This window comes from Protopterus annectens, chromosome 7.part0 (genome assembly GCF_019279795.1).
Source record: "Protopterus annectens isolate FY-2018-M chromosome 7.part0, PAN1.0, whole genome shotgun sequence".
NCBI lineage: Eukaryota > Metazoa > Chordata > Ceratodontiformes > Protopteridae > Protopterus > Protopterus annectens.
In genome coordinates this window covers 393,784,653-393,807,742 of record NC_056739.1, presented here as the reverse complement: position 1 = coordinate 393,807,742, position 23,090 = coordinate 393,784,653, and the positions used below count along the sequence as shown (strand labels likewise).

Here is a 23,090-nt window from a genome sequence, read left to right as displayed (position 1 = left end):
AATCAGTGGCTAATGCCAGTCCAACACATAGCTACAAACCAGTACTTTACAGTCACCAAGCTGCCCCTGTAAATGGCATCCAATACTCAGGTGCAATAAAGAAAATACTATTTTGGTTCAAAATAATAAGGTCCATTTCACATACAGAGATTTTTTTATGCCTGCAAATGTAGGGTACAGAGAGTGATTCTCTTTTGACTGCACTTTTACAACATTCATGATTTAGTGAAGACAATTTGGGAAAGACAAGAAGATGACAAGAGGAAACAAGGGCATCCATCCAAGAGATTGATGGATTTGTGTTAGAGAAGACCTGCAACAGTCATACATAATGGTTGAAGAAGGTAGGAGAGTGACACTAAATAGAGGTGGCAACAGTCGATGCGACACCCTAATCCCATGTAGAAAAATGATCATCACTGCATTGCTTTGTGTTTCTTTCCTAATGTGCTTGCTGGCTGCTGTCAGCTGTTCCAACAGACCAGGTATATAACAGATGCAATGGATCCTATGATGGACTGATGCATTTTTCATACAGCAGTCTTACCAATCCTTCAGCAGTACCATGCTCCTTGGTCACCTTACAATCTATATCACAAGTCGTGTTGTGATAGTGACAAGAGGTATGTCACTGCAGTGATCACTACAGATATCTCAATGTTGGGAGTGATACATGGTAACCAGGATCTGGTGATCTATGATTAATGCAAATCATTTCCAAAATTAGTGCTGTTTGAATTTCTTTACTACCCAAGATAGGAAAATAATTTCTTTATCTATCTACACATAGCTACATTCAGCTTAGCTTTTCATCAGTGACCTTGATAACAGTACAATGGCTCTTTCTTTACATCCAGAAAAGTGTGTAATAGAATGTACCAGTTTCATCAAGCAAAGCATCACATGCCAACCTAATAAGCAAGGAAAGATTAAAATGAGTTCAAAATCTGTCCAAAATAATCACTGTCTTGGTTACCTCTAAGGCTTGCTCATTAATCTTTATCCACTTCCACATACCTTATAATAATGCAGTCAAAAGGCTCAGAACTGTCAGAAGGTTAGGTAAGAATTTGTGACTAGAGTTTTCCAGTCCTAAATGAAATCTCAAGTCGGGTATGTTCAGTGGCAGATTAAGTGTACCCTGGGCCCTAGGCAGTTTTCAAACTATGGGCCCCTCCATATTTTTTATTTACCACGCACACATAAATGGACATGAACTTATGGATTTAACTTCCCGTTTTAAATGTACACTTACCAAACAGATTGTTTTAACACATTATTGTTTATTATACAATGACTCCCTATTACTATTCGAAAATATGCACGCTGACTGGCCCAGCCCAAACAGCGTGCCTGTTGTCAATCCCACAATATACCAACGGAAAAAGGTCCGGTCACCCAGACTTATTTCCATTGGTATAAAGTGCCCCAAAACCTTCCAATTTTTACAATTAAAAAAAAGAGAGAGAGAGAAAACGGAGCAACAGAGACTTTCTTTTCTCTGTTGCTTCCGTTTCAAAGCATTGATGTACTGGGTATACATGGGACACAAGTCCCATACACATGCTCAGTACATCAAAACAAGGAAGCAATATACCACAACCAGCGGAAGAACAGTAATGTGCCGTTATACAAAGACATTATTTAAGAAAAGTAAGTATCTTTTTTCTTAAATAATGTCATTGTATAATAGCAATAACCGATTCTGTGGTTGTGGTATGTTGAAATTTACCCACAGTTGGCTTTATTTAATGCGCTGTTATACAAAGACATTATTTAAGAAAAGTATGTTTTTTTTTCTTCTTAAATAATGTCATTGTATAATAGCAATAACTGACACCGTGGTTGTGGTATGTTGAAATTTGCTCACAGTTGGCTTTATTTAATCACTCGGGCTTCATCCTCATGTTTAAACCACACCAACAGTGGGTAAATCTTCAATATACCACACCACGTCGTCGGTTATTGCTTTAATAAACCAAACAGTGTGTGTGTGTGTTTTAACTTTGAGTAGTTATGGACATTTTTCCAGCAATAAGTAAAAGAAAATTTAATAACCAATTATAATAAAAATACTCACCTCAAACCATTTCAACCAGAAAAGGCAACATAAATTGATGTCATTATAATGCATTGATGTCTAACAGTACCGACTCTTTACAGCCACTTGACATGTGCGTACCTGAAATGTCAGTTTGTGATAAAAATGGCCACAGTAAAATATTCTAACTTGATTTTCATAAATACATATTATTTATGCAAAGCCATACTAATGATTGTTTAACTTGATCACGGCAGAAGTGTCAGACATTATCCATAGACAGCCCTTGTCCAAAGCAGTTTTAACACCATTATTGACTGTGGTGAAACAAATACATACTACTTATGCACAAAGTAATTTATTCCAAGTTTCTTCCCACCTGTTCCCACAAAAGGCACAGCAGTACTGCAAAGCCTGACTGTTTAACCTCAACAAATGACAAAAAGATTAAGTTAATTTCATCTACAAACAGTCTTTACCCCCAAGCAGATATAACTAGTTTTCTGTATACACCTCATCTAACTGTGATAAAAAATAATACCTGATAACTTCTCAGCACAAGAATCAAGGACAAAGCCAAAATAATGAGGAACAAAATGTATAAATGCATGATCAAGGACAAAGCCAAAATAACGAGGAACAAAATGTATAAACGCACGATCAAGGACAAAGCCAAAATAACGAGGAACAAAATGTATAAATGCACGATCAAGGACAAAGCCAAAATAACGAGGAACAAAATGTATAAACGCATGGACACATTTTAAATATTGTTCTTAAATACTTAGTTGATAGAACAGTTTTTGCATTAGCATGCATTTTCTAAAGGCCACATAATTACTATTTAGCGACTGCAGTCCTAATTAATTTGTCAGAAAAACATAATTATAAGGAATAGAGTTATGAGGTAAAATCAGGGACATTCTGTGAAAGGAGGGATAGTTTCATTCACAGATAGCATACTGCTAGACTTCTTAGCCCAAGATTCATGGACAAAGCAAAAAATAATGGAAAACAAATGTTAAAACCCACTGAAAGATTTTAAATATTGTTCTTATATGCTTTAGCGTGCATTTTCTTAAAGATATGAGGCCTGAAACTCAAATATTTGTCATTATTTAGTGACTGCAATCCTTAATAATCACCCCCCCCAAAAAAAATTAAATAAATACATGTATAATTACATAAAAACAAATATTTCACAAAGAAGGAAGAAACCAAGAATTTGAGTCAAAAATCAGGGACAGTTGATAGCTACACAAACAGCCTTAGTACCCAGGCCAGTAATTTTAGCTATTTTGGTTTCACACATGCACACATCTCGGATGCCAGGCTGTAATTAAAAAAAAAAAAAAAAAAAGTTAAGCCTGTCACTCCAACAGAGTTGGGGTGGCAAGGGTGTAGGGAGAGTCTGCAAACAATGCCGCTTATGAGTTGCAGGTTATTTAAAAAGTATTCTGACCAGGTCAAAATCTCCTATATCTTTTTTCCCTGATTTTGGAAAATTATAATAGGCTCCAAACACTATCATCTGAATGAGGGTTAATAATTCTTCTTGCTATTTGCTGACTGATGGTCAAAAAATCTGACCAGTTTAAGAGTTCTCAAAAGTATATGTTAACCTTGTAAGCTAGAGAAGAATTCCTAGGGGGTTCATTTCTAAACTTTCTGACTTTACAGCTGATGGCGGTGTTCACTGGAAAATGGCAGTGTATTTCCTATCTGTGAAATTGTTTCTAAAATGTTCCCTTCAGAATTACAGGTCTGTCAAGCTGGCCCTTGTGCAGTTATGGAGAGGGTGCTGATCAAGATGACAGAAGCAGTAGATATTTAGTCTAGTCAATATTCATCAGTATGGAGGTGTCAAGAAAAGACTGTTGTATGCTTGATGTCATATGTTATTAATGATAACAAATTAACATTTACTCACTCAGACAGGTAAGAGGAGTTGGCAATTAAAAGTACAGTTGTGTACACTTACGATAAATGTAGATGTTTGAGTGTATTCATTGTTGCAGTCATCACATTTGGGTTATCTGCTTGCAGTAGCCCTCAGTCGGCCTGATTAACAAAGACTTGGGTCCTGCATCGGTTGCTGTCCCTTCTTCTTTGACGTCAGGTTGCCAGGAGTATAAAACATGCAGCCGACACCATTACATCAGTTTTTCTTGCCCCAGATATCAGGTGCCCCCCCCCCCCCCAATGGGAAGCAATTAAATATATAAATATACAAGGTTATACCTCCAACAAAAAAGCAAATACATCAAAAAGCTTTTGAGCATAGTAAAGGAGAGTAAAGGTACAGTCAAAAGAAGTCAGGGGGCTGGAGGGAGGGTAACCAGGACTGCAACAGTGAATACACTCGAACATCTACATTTATGGTAAGTGTACACAACTGTACTATGTTCTTCATGTTTCACTGTTGCAGTCATCACATTTGGGTAGATTCCCAAAGCTAAGGATGGGAGGAGGAATTTAGATAGCATTAGGACCAGCTATAAGGCCTTGCAAGACTGCAGTGGCAAAGCCAGCTCTGGATTTAGAGAAAATTGGCAGATGGTAATGCTTGGTGAAAGTATGTACAGAACTCCATGTAGCAGCTTCTAGGATGTCCCTGATAGGGATGTCTCTGAGAAAGGCTGTAGTGGTATATGCAGCCCTGGTTGAGTGGGGTCTGATCCCCTGTAGGATAGTTTTTCCATGGTGCTTGTAGCAGAAATGAATGCAATAGCCTATCCATTTGGAAATGATTTGCTTTGAAATAGCCTTCTCCTCTGTCCCTGCAGCAAATGCAATCAGCAGTTGGTCAGATTTCCTTTGAGGTTTAGTCCTGTCCAAGTAGAATCTAAGTTGTCTGTGCACATCTAAGGAGTGTAGTATCCGTTCCCCTCTGTTCTGTGGGTTAGGAAAGAAGGTTGGCAAATGAATGGACTGATTAAGGACTACACTGGATACCACCTTGGGCATGAAGGAGGGATTGGTCCTGAGGGACACCCTGTCCGCATGAAAGATGATGAAAGGCTCCACTGCCATGAGGGCCTGTAATTCACATACCAGTCTTGCTGAAGTGATTGCTAAAAGGAAAGCTGTTTTCCAAGAAAGGAATTTTAACTCTGCAGTAGCAGCTGGCTCGAAAGGAAGAAGAGTGAGTTACTCCAATGCAAAGTTAAGGTCCCAGGGTGGAGTTGGAGCTCTCCTGGTGGGTCGTATATTTTTGGCCCCTCTGAGGAACTGCTTGAGCAGTGGATGTGAGAAGAGGGGAGGTTCTGTGTTATAATGAGCTGAAATGGCTGAGGTGTGCATTTTAATGGAGGAGAAAGACAGGCCCTTGTGATGCATCTCAGTTAAGTATTGTAAAATCTGAGGTAAATTGGGCACTGCTGTGCTCAACCCTTGAGACTGGTTCCAGGCACAGAATCTTTTCCATTTTTCAGCATAAGATTTTCTAGTACTAGGCCTCCTTGCCTCTAAAATGATATCCGTCACTGGTTTACTGAGGGATGGTAAAGGAGAGATTAGGTAATTAGCCAGGCTGCTAGGTTCAGTGTTTGAAGCTGACAGTGCAGGATCTGGTTCTCCTGCTGAAACAATAGGGTAGGAGTCAGAGGCAGGTGCCATGGGGCCAACAGTGACACACTGCGCAAGAGGGGGCACTAGTGTTGGCATGGCCAGTCTGGTGCAATCAAAACTGTCCTTGGTTTGTCTTGTTTGATCTTTAGTAGTACTTTGGAGAGCAGAGGCAGAGGAGGAAAGGCATAAACTGATAGTTTTTTCCATCTGAAGGGCAGAGCAGCCACTTTCCAAGCTTGTTTGTGTGGGGTCCTTCTGCAAAATTTGTCCAACTGATAGTTCTGGGGGCAGGCAAACAGGTCTATATCTGGGCTCCCCCATTTGCTTGTCAACATGTTGAATATCCTTGGTTCCAGTTTCCATTCATGTGGGTCCATGAGGTTTCTGCTTAGTTCGTCTGCCAGTGTATTTAGTTTTCCTGGCAGGAATTGAGCTTGTAGATGCACTTGGTAGCTCAAGGCTGTGTTCCACAATGCCATGGCTAGTCTGCAGAGGGGGTAAGAATGTGTACCCCCCTGCCTGTTTATGTACCACATAACAGTGGTTGTTGTCCGTCTTTACCATTAATTGCCCTGGAAGAATGTGGTCCTTGAAGGCTGTAAGTGCATTCTGTACAGCTAACATTTCTTTTTGATTTGATATGCAGGTGCATTTGACTTGGGTTCCACTTGCTCTGAATGCACTTCCCTGCCAGGTGAGCCCCCATGCATAGTCTGATGTGTCTGGTGTTAGGGTTTGGGTGGCAGGGGTTAGTGTGAATGGTAGTCCCTTGTTTTGGTGGCAGGCCTCTGCCCACCAAAGAAACTCTAGGCGTAGGCAAGGTATGATAGGAATCATTGCTTCTAGATCCTGAGAATGTTGATACCATAAGCTTTTTAGATACCATTGTAGTTTCCTCATATGCAGTCTGGTATATGGAATTAGAAAAATGCAGGAGGCCATGCATCCCAAGGCTTGTAGTATTTGCCTTGCAGATAGCAGGGTTTTTGTGGCCACTTGTTTGAAGTGGGTTGTCAAATGAATTTGTTTCTCTTGCATGAGGAAAGCCATCTGGGAAGTTGTATTCAAGCTTGCTCCCAGGAATATAATTTGTTGACAGGGTACCAGGTGTGATTTCTTTTCATTTATGGTGTACCCCAGACAAGTTAGCACCCTTTGACAAAGGCCAGATGATTCAAAAGTATGTCCTGGCTTTCTGCCTGAATTAGACAATCATCCAGGTATGGGTATATTTAAATATTTCTTTGCCTGCAAAATGCAATGGCTGGAGCTAGGCACTTTGTGAATACCCTGGGTGCAGTAGATAAGCCAAAGGACAGCGCAGAGAACTGATAGTGCATGTAGCCTGCTTTAAAGCATAGGTATCTTCTGCAAGATTCCCTGATTGGGACATGCAGGTAAGCTTCCTTTAAATCTAGTGTTGCCAACCAGGCATCTTTGCCTAGCATAGGGAGCAACTGGTGAAGAGTCAGCATCTTGAATTTTGGAATCAACAAAAAGGTGTTTAGAGTAGACAGGTCCAGGATAGGACACCATGAACTGTCTTTTCTGGGTACCAGGAAAAGACTTGAGTAGAAACCTTGTGCCTTTTCCTCTTCATGTACCAATTGAATAGCCCCCATGCTTAAGAGAGAAAGTACTTGCTTTTGGGCCTCTGCCCACTGATTTGGGGATAGATCTGGCCATCCGCTTGGTGTTGGTAACGTATGGAAGTGAAATCTGTATCCCTGGGACACTATATTTAAATTCCATTTGTCCTGGGTAATGAGTTCTCAGTTCTTTGCATGAAGAGCAATCTTTCCCCCCAAAGGGGCAGTCAGTTGAGAAGTGCTTGGAAGTTTTAAAAAGAAGTCATTGAGACAGTTTACCATAGGGGGGAGTGTTATTACTCACAGATTTGGAAGTGGAGGCCCCCTACTGCTTAGTCCTGTGCATACCCTGGGACTGAATCCTGGGAGCTCTGCTGGATCTAGGTTTGGACTGAGAAGGTCTGGAAGAGGCAGGAAAAGACCAATTCTTGGAATGCCAATGCCTACTAAACCTTGGAGGTTGTACTTGTAAAAAATCTTTTAACAGTTTGCATAGATTTAGCTTTTTCCTCCATCTTTTTAAGAACTTCTTCTGCCTTGTTGCCAAATAGGCGGTCCTGGTTTAAGGGAGCATCCAGTAATTTCGCTTTAACATGATCTGGCAAGGATTGCTCCTTAAGCCAAGCATGCCTTCTAAGTACAGACCCAGTTACAGCAGCCCTGCAAGATGCCTCTAGTGACTCAAAACCACATTGCAATGTATGTTTTCCAACTTGTTCAGCTGAATGCAGTAAATCCTGTAAATCCTTATTTTCAGCACAATCAGGAATCAACATAATTTTCTGTTTAAGCAATCCAATAATATGCTGCTGATACTTTAACATATGAAACTGGCAGTTTAAGACCCTAATGGCCAAAGTTGCAGAAGTGTGTGTCTTCTTACCCCATCTATCCAGCACCCTGGAGTCTCTATCAGAGGGTGTAGGATTTTTGGTAGCTTTAAGGCCCTTGGGTCCCTGTGAAATGGTCTTAAGATCCGCAGTAGGATTTTTAAAAAGGAACTTGTGAGAGTTAGGGACCCTGTAATATCTATCAGATTTTCTGGGAGCAGGAGGTAAAGAATCAGGGGCAAAGCTAGATTCAGAAAAGGCATCATCAACAATGTCTAGTACAGGAGGTATGGCTAAAGGCCTGTGCTGGGGCAGTAGTAAGAAATCCCTAAGCCTCTTTTTAGAATCAGAGAAATCCTGACTTTCCCAATGAAAATGCTCCCTGAGAGTATGCAAGGTTTCACCAAAAGAGAAATCCTCTGGGGGACAGGCAGAGGGAATAGAGTCCTCAGCATCAGAATCCTCATAGGTAGATAAGGGTAAATCCTGGTCATCAGAGGAAGCAGAAAATTCAGAATCCTGGTCAGAAGTATCATAAGCAAACTCAGCCCTAGGTCTCTTAGAGGGGGAAGGCTGGCTTCCCCTGATTAAAGTAATAAGGTCTTCAGCCATTCTTATCATTTGTTTTTTAGGCATAGAGGCCTGACCATGCGGTCTGGGCGTCAGTTTTCTAGGCATGGTTCGAGCTTTAGGCCTTGAAGAAGAAGATGGCATCAGTTTAATATGCAAGTCAGTAGGCCTGAATACACCCTCAGAAGCCGGTGCCTGCACAGCGGCTCCGGACCCATCCAAGGTAGAGACATCCACAGGTTCCACAGTTGAAGCATCTTGCGGCATACTAGACTCCGAATGGGTCTCAGTAGAGACCTGCGAATCTGAACTAGCGGGTATCAGGGGCTGCGAAAGTGCCTCACTGATTACCGGTGAACTAGTGACTGGCTTAGGAGATGCGTCATTGGCAGCTTTGGCTATAGGTGGCCTGTCTCTGTCTTTATCTTTGCGTTTATTCAGAATAGCGGTAGTCGGATGGCTTACCGAAGACAGGACAATTGAACCGAGCACCAAAATATTTAGAAGCAAAAATATACTGACGACATATAGTTTGTGGTTTAAATAAGGCACAAAACTGACAGCAAGGTATGTCGTGGTCAGGGCCTAGGCAAGGAATACAATACAAATGAGGTATTTGTTTTCCACAAGTAATGCAATTATTTACTTTTACTGACATCGGTTTAGAGCAAGAAAAAGTTTCCCCAATGGGGTACTTAGCATTTAGTTGAAGACTTCGGTTCTGAAACTCAAAAATGAAAATTTCAGGAGTCGGTCGATCGGCACTTGCGAACTGCTTCTGCTTCGGGCACCGCACAGCAAGAAAGACTGATGTAATGGTGTCGGCTGCATGTTTTATACCCCTGATAACCTGACTTCACGGAAGAAGGGACAGCAACCGACGCAGGACCCAAAACTTTGTCAATCAGGCCCACTGAGGGCTACTGCAAGCAGATAACCCAAATGTGATGACTGCAACAGTGAAACACAAAGAACATCTGTCAACCTATATTTAACCATGAGACAGACTGGAATCTTAAATATATTAGTTAAAGGAAAACACATTTTACAAAAATAAAAGTCAGTACTGGTTTATTAACACCTGTGAGTTTCAAGAAAGTAATAGAAACAATGTAAAAAATACAGCTTTGGATTAAGACATACATGACCACTGGTCTAAAATAACATCACCAGCGAATTATTCCAGATGTTATTAACACTGTCCAATAGGAATCAAACACCTTAACTAGAGTGAAACATATAGTTGTGCACATCTGCATTGTTATAATAGCTTACTGTTCCACTGTATTAGAAACAAGACCAGGTTTACTTGTTAACCTTGGAAAGTAGAGAACCAGCTACTGTAAGAGATACTAAGTCAGCTATTCTACACCCATTAACAAGAAGCTTAAACCATTACTTTTTAACTTTATGAGGAGTCAACAAAAACCTTAAAGTTCACAATTCTAAGCAAACTTAGCAAATGTTTATATCATAAAAACAAGAGTTTCCTAGCTAACCACGTTTTAATATTACATGATAAAGTGACATTCTTGCCAAGTACACTGAACTTGTGTTACACACAGTCCTCCACAGACATATGACAGTTCGTTCTGTGCTGAGCTTCAAATAAAACTCACAGTACAGTTTCTGTACATCATAAAATGAAGAAGCAAACTGCAAGTCAGGATTCACAATAGTAAAAGACTTCAGTTCATAGGTTCATAGGCAGATACTAGGCTATCGGCCCAAGGGCCTAAGTAAGTCTAGCAAACAAGGTTCCCTGGCTTACGCCACCCAAGAAAGTTATTTTCCTGTGCCCCCTGTCAAGCAGAGCCACAGAAGTGATCCCTGGGGTGTACTTCCTATTTCCCATCCACTCATCAAGATTTTTCTTGAAGAGTGCTAATGAGGAACTTTGCTTGACATAGATGGGTAGCTTGTTCCAGAGTATGGGAAGTCTCTGGGACAGGAATCTATCCCTCCAGCATGTCCTGTTTATTGTGGTGACAAGGTTTAGGTCCCTAGAGCATGTAGCTTGGAGGGATTGGGATTTCTTTAGGTGTAGCATGTCCAACAGCTCTGGGTTTGACATAGCTTTATATGTTAGGCAGAGATCACCTTGGAGTAGGCGATATGCTACGGAGATGGTCAGTATAAGGCATCTGTTTGAGGCAAGTAATCCTTTTTGTGAGGTACTTCTGTGGCCTTTCCAGCTGCTGCAGATATCTTGTGAGGTACATTCCAAAAAGGGTGCTGTACTCTATAATTGGTCTAATGAGTGTCGAGTAGAGGAGAACAATGACCTCTTTTTTCCTGGCTGAGAACCCTTTTTTGATGAGGGTGTGCCACATAAAAGGATTTCCTGACTGCTGGAGCGATGTGATTATCAAAGGAGAGACTACTGTCCACCTGTGTCTCAAGGTCTCTTAGCACACATTCGGCATTAAGTAAACTGCCACCTATGTAGTAGTTCATGGGTTCAGAGTTTTTACCAAAGGGGATTACAATGCACTTTTTGGCATTGAGCTTGAGGCCACAGCTCTGACACCAGGCATGTCTCAGTGAGGCCCTTCTGTAGGATGTCCACATCATTTGGGGACTCGACTATGGCTCCTAGTTTGCAGTCATCTGTGAACTTCATTAGCCAAAAGCCTTCTGTGTTAGCCTGTACTTCAGAGAAGTAGATACCAAACATGAGAGGTCCCAGGACTGAACCCTGTGGTACTCCACTTGTCACTGGTTTGAAGTCAGATTTGGAGTCTGCAACTTTTACAGTGTGGGTTCTGTCAGTGAGCCAGTTGACAACCCATCTTGTGACGTAGGGCTTTATACCTAGTTTAGTGAGTTTAGCTATAATTCCAGAATGGGGGATGGTGTCAAAAGCCTTTCACAAACCTGAACTGGGTGGGGTCCAGAATTTGGAGGTTACCAATGTCTTTGTTTATGAGTTCCATGGTGATACATTCCATGGCCTTACAGACCAGGGTCATCAGGCTAATAGGGTGATAGTTCCCAGGATCAGTGGTGGCTCTCCCTGTGAGGAGTGGGATAACTGTTGCTGTGCACCATTCAGTGGGCGCAAAACCTGACGTGAGGCTATGACTGAAATTGGTGCTTAGGTGGGGAGCCAATTAGTTCTGAAGTTCGTGTAAAATGCAGTCTGGGATGTTGTCCGGTCCCATGGATGCTGTGTTTTTGGCTTTAGAGAGTGCAGCTTTTACCTGCATAGTTGTGATTACAGGGACTCTGCATTCTTCCTGTATAGATATGGGCCCTTTAGAGGGTGGGGGGGGGGGGGTAAAGTTAGCACTGAACCTATCTGCCAAGATATTGGCAATATCAGTTGGTTCTGTAATTTTCATGCCGTTGTGGTGTAACTCAGAGCAGATCTGGGTGTTGCCATTGAGATTTTTGACATAGCTATAGAATGCTTTGTGGTTGTCCCTAGAATCAGTGGCAATTTTGTTTTCGTAGCTAGCTTTGGAGGATCTTATAAGGGATCTCAGCTTCTTACTGAGGCTGATCAGGGAACTCCTCCAGTCATGGGATTTTACTCTCTTTTGCAACAGTTTATTCCTTCTGTTGTAGAGTTTGTTTATGGCAGGGGACCACCAGATTGGCTTCTTTTTTTGGAGGATAGTGTCTTGGTTCTGTTTGGGATAACATGATCCATGCACTTGTGTAAGTGCTAATAGAGTGCATTTGTATAGGATTCAGCAGTCATAACTGTATTGTCCATCTGCATGGGTGTCGTGAAGTTCGTCACTTCTGTCTTAAGAAGCATGAAGTTGGCTTTGGAGAAATTTATTACCATGGTTTCCTTAATGGGGAGTGGGGACGAGATGTGGATAACTAGGGTGATTAGCTTATGGTCGGATCTGACCAATGAGGAGTTGGCTTCAGGTGTAGAACACCAGTCACTCATGTTGGCAATGACTAGGTCTAGGATATTGTTTCCCCAGGTGGGGGAGTGGATAACCTGATCCAGGGCATTGGAATTTATGAATTCCAGAAAGTGTTGCACAAAGGAGTTGGTACATGAGTAGTTTTCCCAGTTAATGGTGGGGTAGTTGAAATCGTCCATTATTAGGGTGTTTAGTTGAACCCTAATATTTTCCAGTATATCAAGAAAAGAGGAGTGGGAATCCTGGGGCATGGTGGGGGATCTGTAGCTACAATTTGGATTGCAGTTTTGCCCAGAGTTAGTTGCACTTGGATAACCTCGGATGCATTATGCTGAGCAACTAGCCTGGAGGTGTGGATATCCTTAATGAATATGGACACACCTCCGCCATTGGTGTTCCGATCCAGGTTAGGTGGCCAAAGAGTGTGGTATGAGTTATAGCCTGGTAATGCAGGGGTGCTCTCTGGAGCCTTGAAACCAGGTCTCAGTCAGTGCACAGATATCGATGTTCTCCATTTTATGGAGTGCCTCGAGGGAGTGCATTTTGAGATTTAGACTTCTAGCATTGAGTAGCATTGCCCTCAGTTTCTGCTTGCCTGCTCCTGTTATGGTGGTGAATTTGCCATTTGAACCTTGCCTAAAAAAGGCACTATAGGGGCGTTAAGAGCCTTAGCCAGTATCTGGAATCCCAGGGATGAGAGGTGCAGGCCATCTCTGGCAAAGCAATGTGGTCTGTCGACCATGTCATCCCAGGCAAACAGATACTGGATCCCCTTAGAATGACACCAGAAGCTTAGCCAATTGTTGAAGTCAATCATTTTGTCCTTGTACTGTGGTATCATTCTGGGCGATGGCAATATGCTACTCAGGGCTAGGGTCATACCTGCCTGGGCTACAAGATCAGAGAGGTCTTCCATGTCTCTTGTCATGTAGTCCAGGAAGGTAGATCTCAGGTTATTCACACCAACATGGACATTGACAGAGTCATATTTGTACTTGTTGTGGAGTGACCTGAGTGCATGGGTTATGTGGCGGATCCTGGCACCTGACAGGCAGCTGACAGTAACCTTCTCCTTGTTTAGCCTGATGAGTGGGACATCAGTGTGCCTGACTATAGAGTCACCTATGACTAGTGTGTTGGGTACGTTGTTTTGCCTTATGAGCTGCGGTTGAGTGGCACACTGAGTCTGTGAGCTATGTGTCATTTGGGTTGTGTTGGGGGGTGGAGGTTGCTTGCGTTTCTGCTTTGGAGGTCTCTGTAGCTTGAGAAGATTATTATTGAGAGTCTCCGCGAATGTTTTTGTGTTTCTATGTGTGGATTTTGGTGGCGCAGGTTTAGTGGGACTATGTGATGAGTATGGTGTGGTGCAAGTGTTTCCCTTCTCCTCTTGACTGTCAAGTTCAATCTTGGTTGGAGAGAGCTTTACCTCCATTTTAGCTAGATAAGTGCATCTCTCACAGGTTGTAGTGTTGGGTGGTAGGAGGAGAGGGTTGTCTGTGTACATGAAGCAATTGCTACATTTCCCCAAGATGCCCAGATTCATCAGATAGACAGGAGAGAACACTGGGAGCTGACCCTTGGACATGCCTGAATAAAAAACTATTTTCCTCTAGATAAGTGAGGAAAGTGAGTACAAGAGCTGTTTTTCTCTAAGCAAGTGAGGAAAGTAAGTACAAAAACCTCTAGGTGCTGTAGTAATTTGTAGCTTATTTAGTGCTTACAACAAGTTCTGAACAAGTGCTGAGCACAAATAAGCAAATTCAAGTGCTAAAACTAATTAAAACTGTTAACAAATGCCATTTGATTGAAAATCAGAGGTACAAATGGCAGGGAATTTACTGCTTTAAAATCTGTATTGTTCTTCTTGTAAAGAACAAACCTTTATACTCATGGTTTTAACAAAAAGACATTAATTTATTTAATACTTAAGAGGAGACAGCTCCGTTTATTTCCACTAATACAACTCCAGGTAATAACATCTACTGAAATTAGTTCAACATTATATTAATGTTTGAAATCAAAACACTGCATAGTTTTAACCAGTCACAAATTTTCCATAAGTATTTCACCAATTATAGATTACCACAATATTTGAATAAGTATGTTTTTACTTCAAAGCTTGCGCTGTAGTGAAGACTGGACTAATTATCATTAGTTAAAGAGTAGCTACACTCACTTAAGCAATACTGAGTCATCTGACTTTCAATGCAAGCAGCAGTCCAAGAATTTCAGACTAAATAGGCTGTTTCACAGATATATCAAATTTCCATTAACCCTTTTTGTAAAAAGAAAGCAAATGTAGTACTCCCACATTTTAAAAATCTTGATGTACTGCATCTTCAGTTTGGTCCTGGCGGCTGGACAATATTAAATTTAACCAGTAACAATAGACTAATACAAAGGCTGCAAAGATTAAAAAAAACACTCAGTTTAGTTAATATTTATTAGATTAAACAAGGACCTCAGTTTTCCTCTTTTACCATTACCTCAGGTTACTGGTGGATATCAGTGACAACCCTTTTAAAAGGCCAGAAACTCTGGTGTTTCTGCTGCATGCTGTGCCATACATGTATAACAAATGTTTTGACCTGGCACCATGCGTCTGTCTATCAGCTGTCACCAGCTCCAATGCACAGTTAAAATAATAGCTTTATTTATTTATTTGTTTTTAAGTAAACAAACATTTCTTCACTTAAAGAAAGAACAGGAAAGGAGCAACAGCCAGTGATTTGCAAGTGTGTATGTGCACATGGTAGGTACTTTGGGTATAAAGTAAATACGGTATCCCCATCATTTAATACTTTTTTTAATTAAAGTTGAAATACAGTGCTTATTTTATTTGCAATAAAAGTCTTAGCTCTGTCTACAAGCTAATCAAGGTAGGTTGTTATTCCTTGACAATGTACCATCCATCTACCCTAACCTGTTGCTTAACTGTGGGCCAATGTGCATTAATATATCTTTAGAAAAAATATGTTCATCCTGTTCCACTGAGGGATGCTGGAGCAAACTTGTGAATATATTTCCTGCCGTAATTCCTTTCATCTGTGTTTTACGCATAAACTAGGTTATCCGGCAGATGTACTGTGAGCCTTGTCTGCAGAGTGTGTATTAATATCCAATGAATAAAGCTTTTAGATTCATTGCATTATAAAAGGCTTTGGCATCACTGCAGAGTTCTCAGTCATTGTACTGAAACTTTTTTTTTAAGTTAGGAGGTTTTTATTTAATGTGATTTGAATCCATATATTTGTAAATGGATTAACTGAAATGGTCTTAAACCTGTTTCAGTTACTACCCAGGTCACAAGGGTAGGCATGTCTGTGTCTGTGGGCACATATGTATATTTAGTTCACTTTACAGTAATCAATTACTCTGTCAGAAGCCGAGAGGATACTGGAGTACCAAGAGAAAACCGATGCGGACAGTGATAACCACAGAGAGTGACCAAAGTTCAGGAATGTATCCCAAACCCTAAGGAGGCAAGGTAGACGCCTTAACCACTGGGCAATCATGCTGCTCAACTTTTATATAATTTACATATTTCATAGGTCTTGAAATGGGAGAGGGGTTGCAGTTTCTTTGTAAATACTTTCCTGAGTTCCTGTGTTTATCTAAAATGTCTTTAGTTTTGACATATATGCATCTTTTCAGGGGACTTCTGCCTTTTGAAGGCAAGGTTTTAGATCATATACATTATACATATCAAGAATGCATAGCTTATTTGAATATAGTATGCTATTATTAAGGCACAGCAAATAAACAAGTGTTACAATCAAGAAAATATTTCAAGACACATGCAACAGTCATAAAACATAAGATAAAAGTCAATGGAGGATCAAGGCTTCAACTCCCATCTGAAGAATTCAGCAGGCAGCCTCAGACATGACAATTTGATTTTTGGTTTTACACAGTTTTCCATTAGAACATGGCATCTACCTCCCACACGAAAGCAATAAAAACGTGATGTGCATATTCTTGTTCCATTAAATGTTCAATTTCTTTTTTTTTTTTGCATGAGAGTCTTGCTTAGTTTAATAATTAATAGACTACTATTTCTTCTTTGTATTATACTTAAATCATCTGTTTGCAAGATCTGTTTAAACCAGTGGACATTATGGGCCATGTTTTATTTCATTCAGGAAGTTAACTGTTCCAGCCCTTTGGCACTCCATCAAACAATGAGTCTGCAATATCAGGTGCTGTAACTATATTATGGCCATTATTAAATACCGAATGACCAGTATATAGGAGTATATCAGCAATGTAGAACCTTCTAAATGAAGGATTAGCAATTTTTTATATAGTTTTCATAATTATCCAATTGATCCTATATGTACAATTGCCACCATCAATAGTTAGACTTCTGAGCTCTAATCTGGCTACATAGAGTAATGTCAATTATAAAACTATGGCACTTGAACCTTTTATTTCAAAATGTAAACGTATTCACAACCTATTACACAAAACCTATGCTATCAAACTTCAGAGGGAATATCAAAAAACATTCGGTGAATTTTACACATTTTCATCACTTTTAGAACTGGTTCTGTTTGAAAGACTGGGACTCAAACCACTGAAAACAAAAAGTATTGAAACCCACTTTTTGTATGTGAATAAGCCTGCCTGCACTTCTATCTGAGGGACTTTGCAAACAATATCACCTTTATACCAAATCCATAATCACACTACCATGGCAAAAAAACAAACACCCTGCAACTGACTAGAACTTCAGTCTCTCAGTATAACCAAATTGTTCACCCAATCATGGAAAGGTGACATGACAGAAAACATTGGGGAGTCAGATGCCAATGGAATACATGTCATCGGCAGTGGATTCTCTGAAGATATGTAATTTCAAAGTTTACTGTAATTTTTTATCTGACAGCTTTGCAGATTGCATAAAAATGCCTTTTTGTGTGTGTGTGTGTGTGTGTGTGTGTGTGTGTGGGGGGGGGTCTTTGAACTAAAAAAAAAAAATCAGAAATACATTTGAAGGGTAGTGTGACCACTAAACAAGATTTCTGGAAGAATTTGGCATACTGTAGTAGTTTCCTACCTTTACATTCAATTATTTTCATAAAGTACCATTAGAAAAATATAGATACACATTGTGTTTTGAATAGCACTCACTGTTCATATAAACAATACTATGAACTCAGTATATGGGATTTCAGCTTTATCCCCCATACCCCATAAACAAGAGGAGATTCTTGCATTTTTTCTTTAATTATACTTAGCTCTGAGATCCTTGCATCCCTAGGAAAGGAATGCAGTGACTTGAGAGTATCAGTGGCTCTCATAATATTAGAAAGGAGAATAACAGGTCTGTTCAACCAACGATATGAATCCCAAAGCACAATAAAGGCATCAAGTGATGGATGGTGTAAGGTGATCTCTGCATGAGGTAGCACCTGTTCTCATAACTCCATCTTGGATAATGTGTATGTTGACAAATTTATATAGAGAGAATGAAATGGCAGTCGAATATACTTTACACGTCTATATTCTTTTTTGACTTGTCATGGTTTTTGCTTATTATTTTCAGATTCACACAACCGCTATGACTCATCTAAATCAAAGACATATGTTGCAAATGGAACAGCATTTTCCATTCAGTACGGCTCTGGAACAGTCCGAGGTTTTCTTAGCCAGGATGTTGTCACAGTGAGTAGCCACCATGGTTCTCTCTTAAATGAATCTATGTATGACACACCAGTCTTTCTGTTCCACCTAATTTTGAAGTAATCAGGGGGCACAAGCTATTTTCTTAATCTCATGGGGAAGCTATTCATCCATACTACTTTTATAGTCCACTTATCTGTTGCCATTATTTTAGTTTGTAGTTATATTATACTCATGGACTTTAGTCATGTTACACAGTCATCTGAATCTGTACACAATCACTGTTTAGTGTACTGAACTCCAATTTGAAGTCTTTAAGCCACAGAAACATTGCTTAAACTTTGACTGTTTTATAATAATTATTTGACAATATAGTATGTTGACTGCATCAGAGATGTAAACCATGCACAATGGTAACAGGTGTTAACAAAAATGAAGGTGACCCCTTACCCAAATGGCTATTTTATTTTGTGACTGGCATCATGTAAAAATTTCCCTTTGTTAGAGTAGTGTTTACATTAAACACTGTCAAGGGAAATCATTTAAGGATAGTTACTGATGTGAAGCATTGCTCGAGTAACTCCTTACTTAGGGAAAAGGTATTTAAGTTAGGATGTAATCATGAAAGAAATAATTTTAATTCTGAAAATTTAGTGGTAAAGGCACATATCCATAAGGGCTATCTCAAGCCATGTAGTTAGGATTGAGATCTGTCTGTGGATTTTTACAGTTTTAAACATGTTAAAAGAATAATGTTAGGTTGTGGTTGACCTTGTAGATATTATTATATGTCAATGAAATATATCTACATATTAATACAGCAAAAATAACCAAATTCTTTAGAAGAAGAGGGGATTCTTAGTCTATTCTTATTTATGCAGTGATGTGGTTTGAATGGTTTGTGGCTAATGCCATCAATACTACTTTGTAATACTATCATTTTGTTTGCTTCTTGGTTTTTAGTGGATTTAGAAGGCTATATTTTATAATGCTGGCTAAGAAATCTTTTTTTTAATTAAGTCACTGATATATTACATAGCTATGTGTATAACTTATGTACATAATATATTTAATTAATAAAAAAAAATTAAGAACAATTTGACATGAGGAGGTGACTTTGCTTATATCATGAATTTTAAGTACACAATTTAGGATTACTACATAATAGAGAATTACCGAAAATATGGGGGAACTCATAAGGCAGTGTTAAATTCTAGAGATGCTACAGAACTTTAACTAACACAGGAAGCTAGCAAATTTCAATGACACAGAACACTAATGCATCAGTATAAGCATTATGCATTTGATAACATGAGAAAAGAAAATCCCAGCCTGAAGTATTTTGGAAAAAAATGACAAAGAAAATGCAAATAATTGATTTTAAATACCTTGAAATGAACGTAAATTGATGTACATTTGTGGGTATTCATGCATAGTAAAGCACTACAACATTACAGAAAAACTTAACATGATTGTTCATTTGTTAAAATGAGGGTCTTAACTTCAGGGTCTGAGATTTGATTCTGATGTTCAGGTCATCATCTCTCTGTAGTTTTCATGTTCTCCATGTATAGGTTCTCAGTGTACTCTGGATTACTTCTACATTTCTAAAGGCGTGCTGGTCAACTGGCTCCTCAGAAGTATCCATAACTGCCCCTTGCCCTTGGCATGCATGAAAATGTTCCATGATAACAAGTTTATTTACCTGGTTCATAGATTAATAAACTAAAAATAAAACAATTTCATTAAGACTGGATTAATAAAGAAAGTCATATGACTAATTTGACAATATAATGTACAATTCCGCATTTTATATTCTCTTTTTGATTAAGATATGAACCACAGCAGGACTATATAGTTTTTCTAAGAGTAAACAGCACAAATAAAATAACTTTAAATGTGCTCACACAGTTACAATATGGATTACAATGGACCATTTTCAGGATCACCATCAAGAAAACAAATCATTAAAGTAGAGAACACAAAACTGAGAAAATAACATGCACAGATACCCCAATGAACCATCAAAACAGAGAGAGAAAAAAAGAGAGAAATGCCAAGAGAGAAGCATGCTCAAGGATTAATTTATGTAGCTGATTTTAAGATTAAGGAAATAATCTGAGATTAATGGAATGCTAATTATTGTCATAAAATTCTAACTGCACAGATTTTAAAAAGCAAGTAGTTCAGGAGTGCAAAGTAAATATAACAGCTTATTCTGTCATAGCATTTTTACATTGGACATATACAACAGCATCCATTGGAGACAGTGCTGTGTATGTGAAACAGCAGTAGAAAGGTCTTCGAAGTATTGCCTATACGTACAGTCTGCTCAGCTGCAGAAGTGGTTCAACACATCTAAAAGCACATCATGACCACTAACCTGCCATCAATGTTGACAGTGTCAACACTGTGTTCTGCACAAATACAGCAGCATTCGGTCATATGCAGTCTAATCTACTACAGAGGTAGTTCAATACATCTAATGGACATCATGACCACTAACCTGCCATCATTGTTGACAGTGTCAACACCATGCTCTGCACTGAAATCAAAGTTCAGAAGATAATGCTGCCATCAATCACTGTTTCGCTTAACCTCAGCAGCAGTCTCCCACATTGATTTATGCATAATGCTTTTCATGTGAATACGGTGTGTGATGACAAATATTACTTCCATCAAGCACACTGCAAACAGAATTTACACATTTTTATGTGCTTAACATTCTTGGATATTTTTTTCCTACAAGTACTTCATTTATTATGGCAGTAGGAAATAAAATACTAAGATTAGATAATGGCTACCCAATAACTGTGAAAATAAAATAATGTACCTTGATGGCATCACTACAGACTTTCAGAGTGCCACGTGTCACCTTACTACTGTCTTGTAGGTTCACATTGCTTGCCCTTAATTTACAGTTGACGAAATGCTGTCAGTAATTTTCCCTGAAATTTGAACTTGCAATATTCTGAAACTGCATCATGGTAAAGGTAATATTATTATATAATGCACACCCCTTTTACCCATGTGCTTCTGACATAGAAAACTCTCATCACTGATGGTTGGTGAAAAAGTAATTCTTTTATGTGACAGCCATCTGAAATGCAGATAGAGTGTACTGTGATAAACCCAACATAAGAGTCAAACAGTCCCCATCATTTAACCACTCAGCCTGACAAATTTTAGTGCATGAGGTTGTATAATATACACTTCAGAGAGACAGTCAACCATCACCACCCTGACACGTTGGGTAATTACTAATAAATTTAGTGTGTTTTGTCTCCTTCCATACCTCCTGCAACCAGCATCATATTCTCCGCTCTTACAGATTCTGTCTGCCTTTCATTAAATAACCTTTGATACAGATCTCACAGATGGTGGTTATGGTTTTGCAGGGTAGAGAAAAGACAGAACTGCACTGTCTTTGCTTTGGAATGTTACTCGCATATTATCCGTAGGAAGCATATCATTTTCCTTTGTGATATGCTGAGATGACTATACAAAATTTGAAGAGGAGGAGACAGCATGTTAAATTTTGCATATAGAAAATGAAACATAAGTAATGAAGTATCCTTCTTGTTTAATATTTCATTAATTCATTCTCTGGTTACCCACTTAATCCAGTGCAGGATCATTAGAGAGCTGGGACCTCTCCCAGAATGGTATGGGAGCCATACACCTCATCCTGAACAAGGCATCTGCCCATTATCTGCACAATCCCACATGAATGTGCACACACACACACACACACACACACACACACACACACACACACACACACACACACACACACTCACACACACTCACACACACACACACACACACACACACACACACACACACACACACACACACACACACACACACCTACAGAGAATGTAAAGAACTAGTGATTCATCTAGCTTAATGTATAAAATACAATAGGCCCTTTAAGAGGCAGTGTAAGGAGTGGAAAGCTGTTCCTGCCATCTATAATTTTAGAGTAATGAGAAAAAAATGAATCAGAACACAGGCAATACAAGCACAATATTATGACATTGGCAGTAACTGGATTAAAGATGGGAATTTCATAGATGCTTTCAAGGTGAGCATGGATTTACAGTAAAGGAAAAAAAATATATAGTTTACCTATATCAATTAATAGTAATGATTTTCTCTTTTAACCTGTGAGTCTGAAATAAGATTTTTGATTTCTACAGAAAGTTACATGAAATGCAGTGATGGAACCTTTCTCACTCAGTTTGAGAAATGCTGTTTATGTATGGCTTCCAAGATGAAAGGAGAAAGCATATGTTCCAAAAATGCAAAATTATAATAAGAATCAGAGAAGATTAGAAAGGACTGGGAAGAGAGATTGGATAAGCAATTCAGCAACGAAACAGAGGGGAGATACTATGAGCACCAGTTTGCAGCAGGCTCAACTGCACCAGGTCCACTTGGTTTTACTTCTGCAGTACAGGTGTCAGTTAATTTGCAGCTGTTCTATTAATACTCCACCGAGACTGGGCTCTCACATATATGTCAATATAGCTGGATGTTAATTTTTTTCCCCAGAATTTACCATGCAAAACAAACAGAATCAATGATCATTAAGCTTGAATAAATCAAGGACAGTTTATTTTGATTTGCATGATGCAGAAATTGACATAAGGACCTTGCAATGTCATGCATATGAAATACTTATATAGTTTTAATATAGCTACCTTCCCTGGATCAGTTTATGTAAATTATAAGGTTCACACAGTATGTCAATGGTTATACCAAGTTAGGTGAATTCACCACAACAATATCATAAATATCCACTACTTATTTTCAAGCTATGATTATTGTAAAATAATGTGGAGGGTATTGTTTTACTTACACCTACCCCACAATGAATGCATAGTCGAATTTAAGATCATATTACATGGCACAATAATCACATTGGTAAACTGTCTTTTATGTTAATTCCATTTGTAATGGAGGCTCCCTCATT

The 23,090-nt window shown here is 39.3% G+C and overlaps 1 protein-coding gene across 1 annotated transcript in view; it reads left to right on the top strand.

Moving 5' to 3' along the window:
- The window catches only part of LOC122805961 (renin-like), a 109,244-nt gene that overhangs the window by 56,925 nt on the left and 29,229 nt on the right, over window positions 1-23,090 (top strand). Inside the window, exon 4 of the mRNA XM_044076202.1 lies at window positions 18,036-18,154. Coding sequence (XP_043932137.1) covers window positions 18,036-18,154 — 119 coding nt within the window. The remainder of the gene's footprint in view (window positions 1-18,035; window positions 18,155-23,090) is intronic.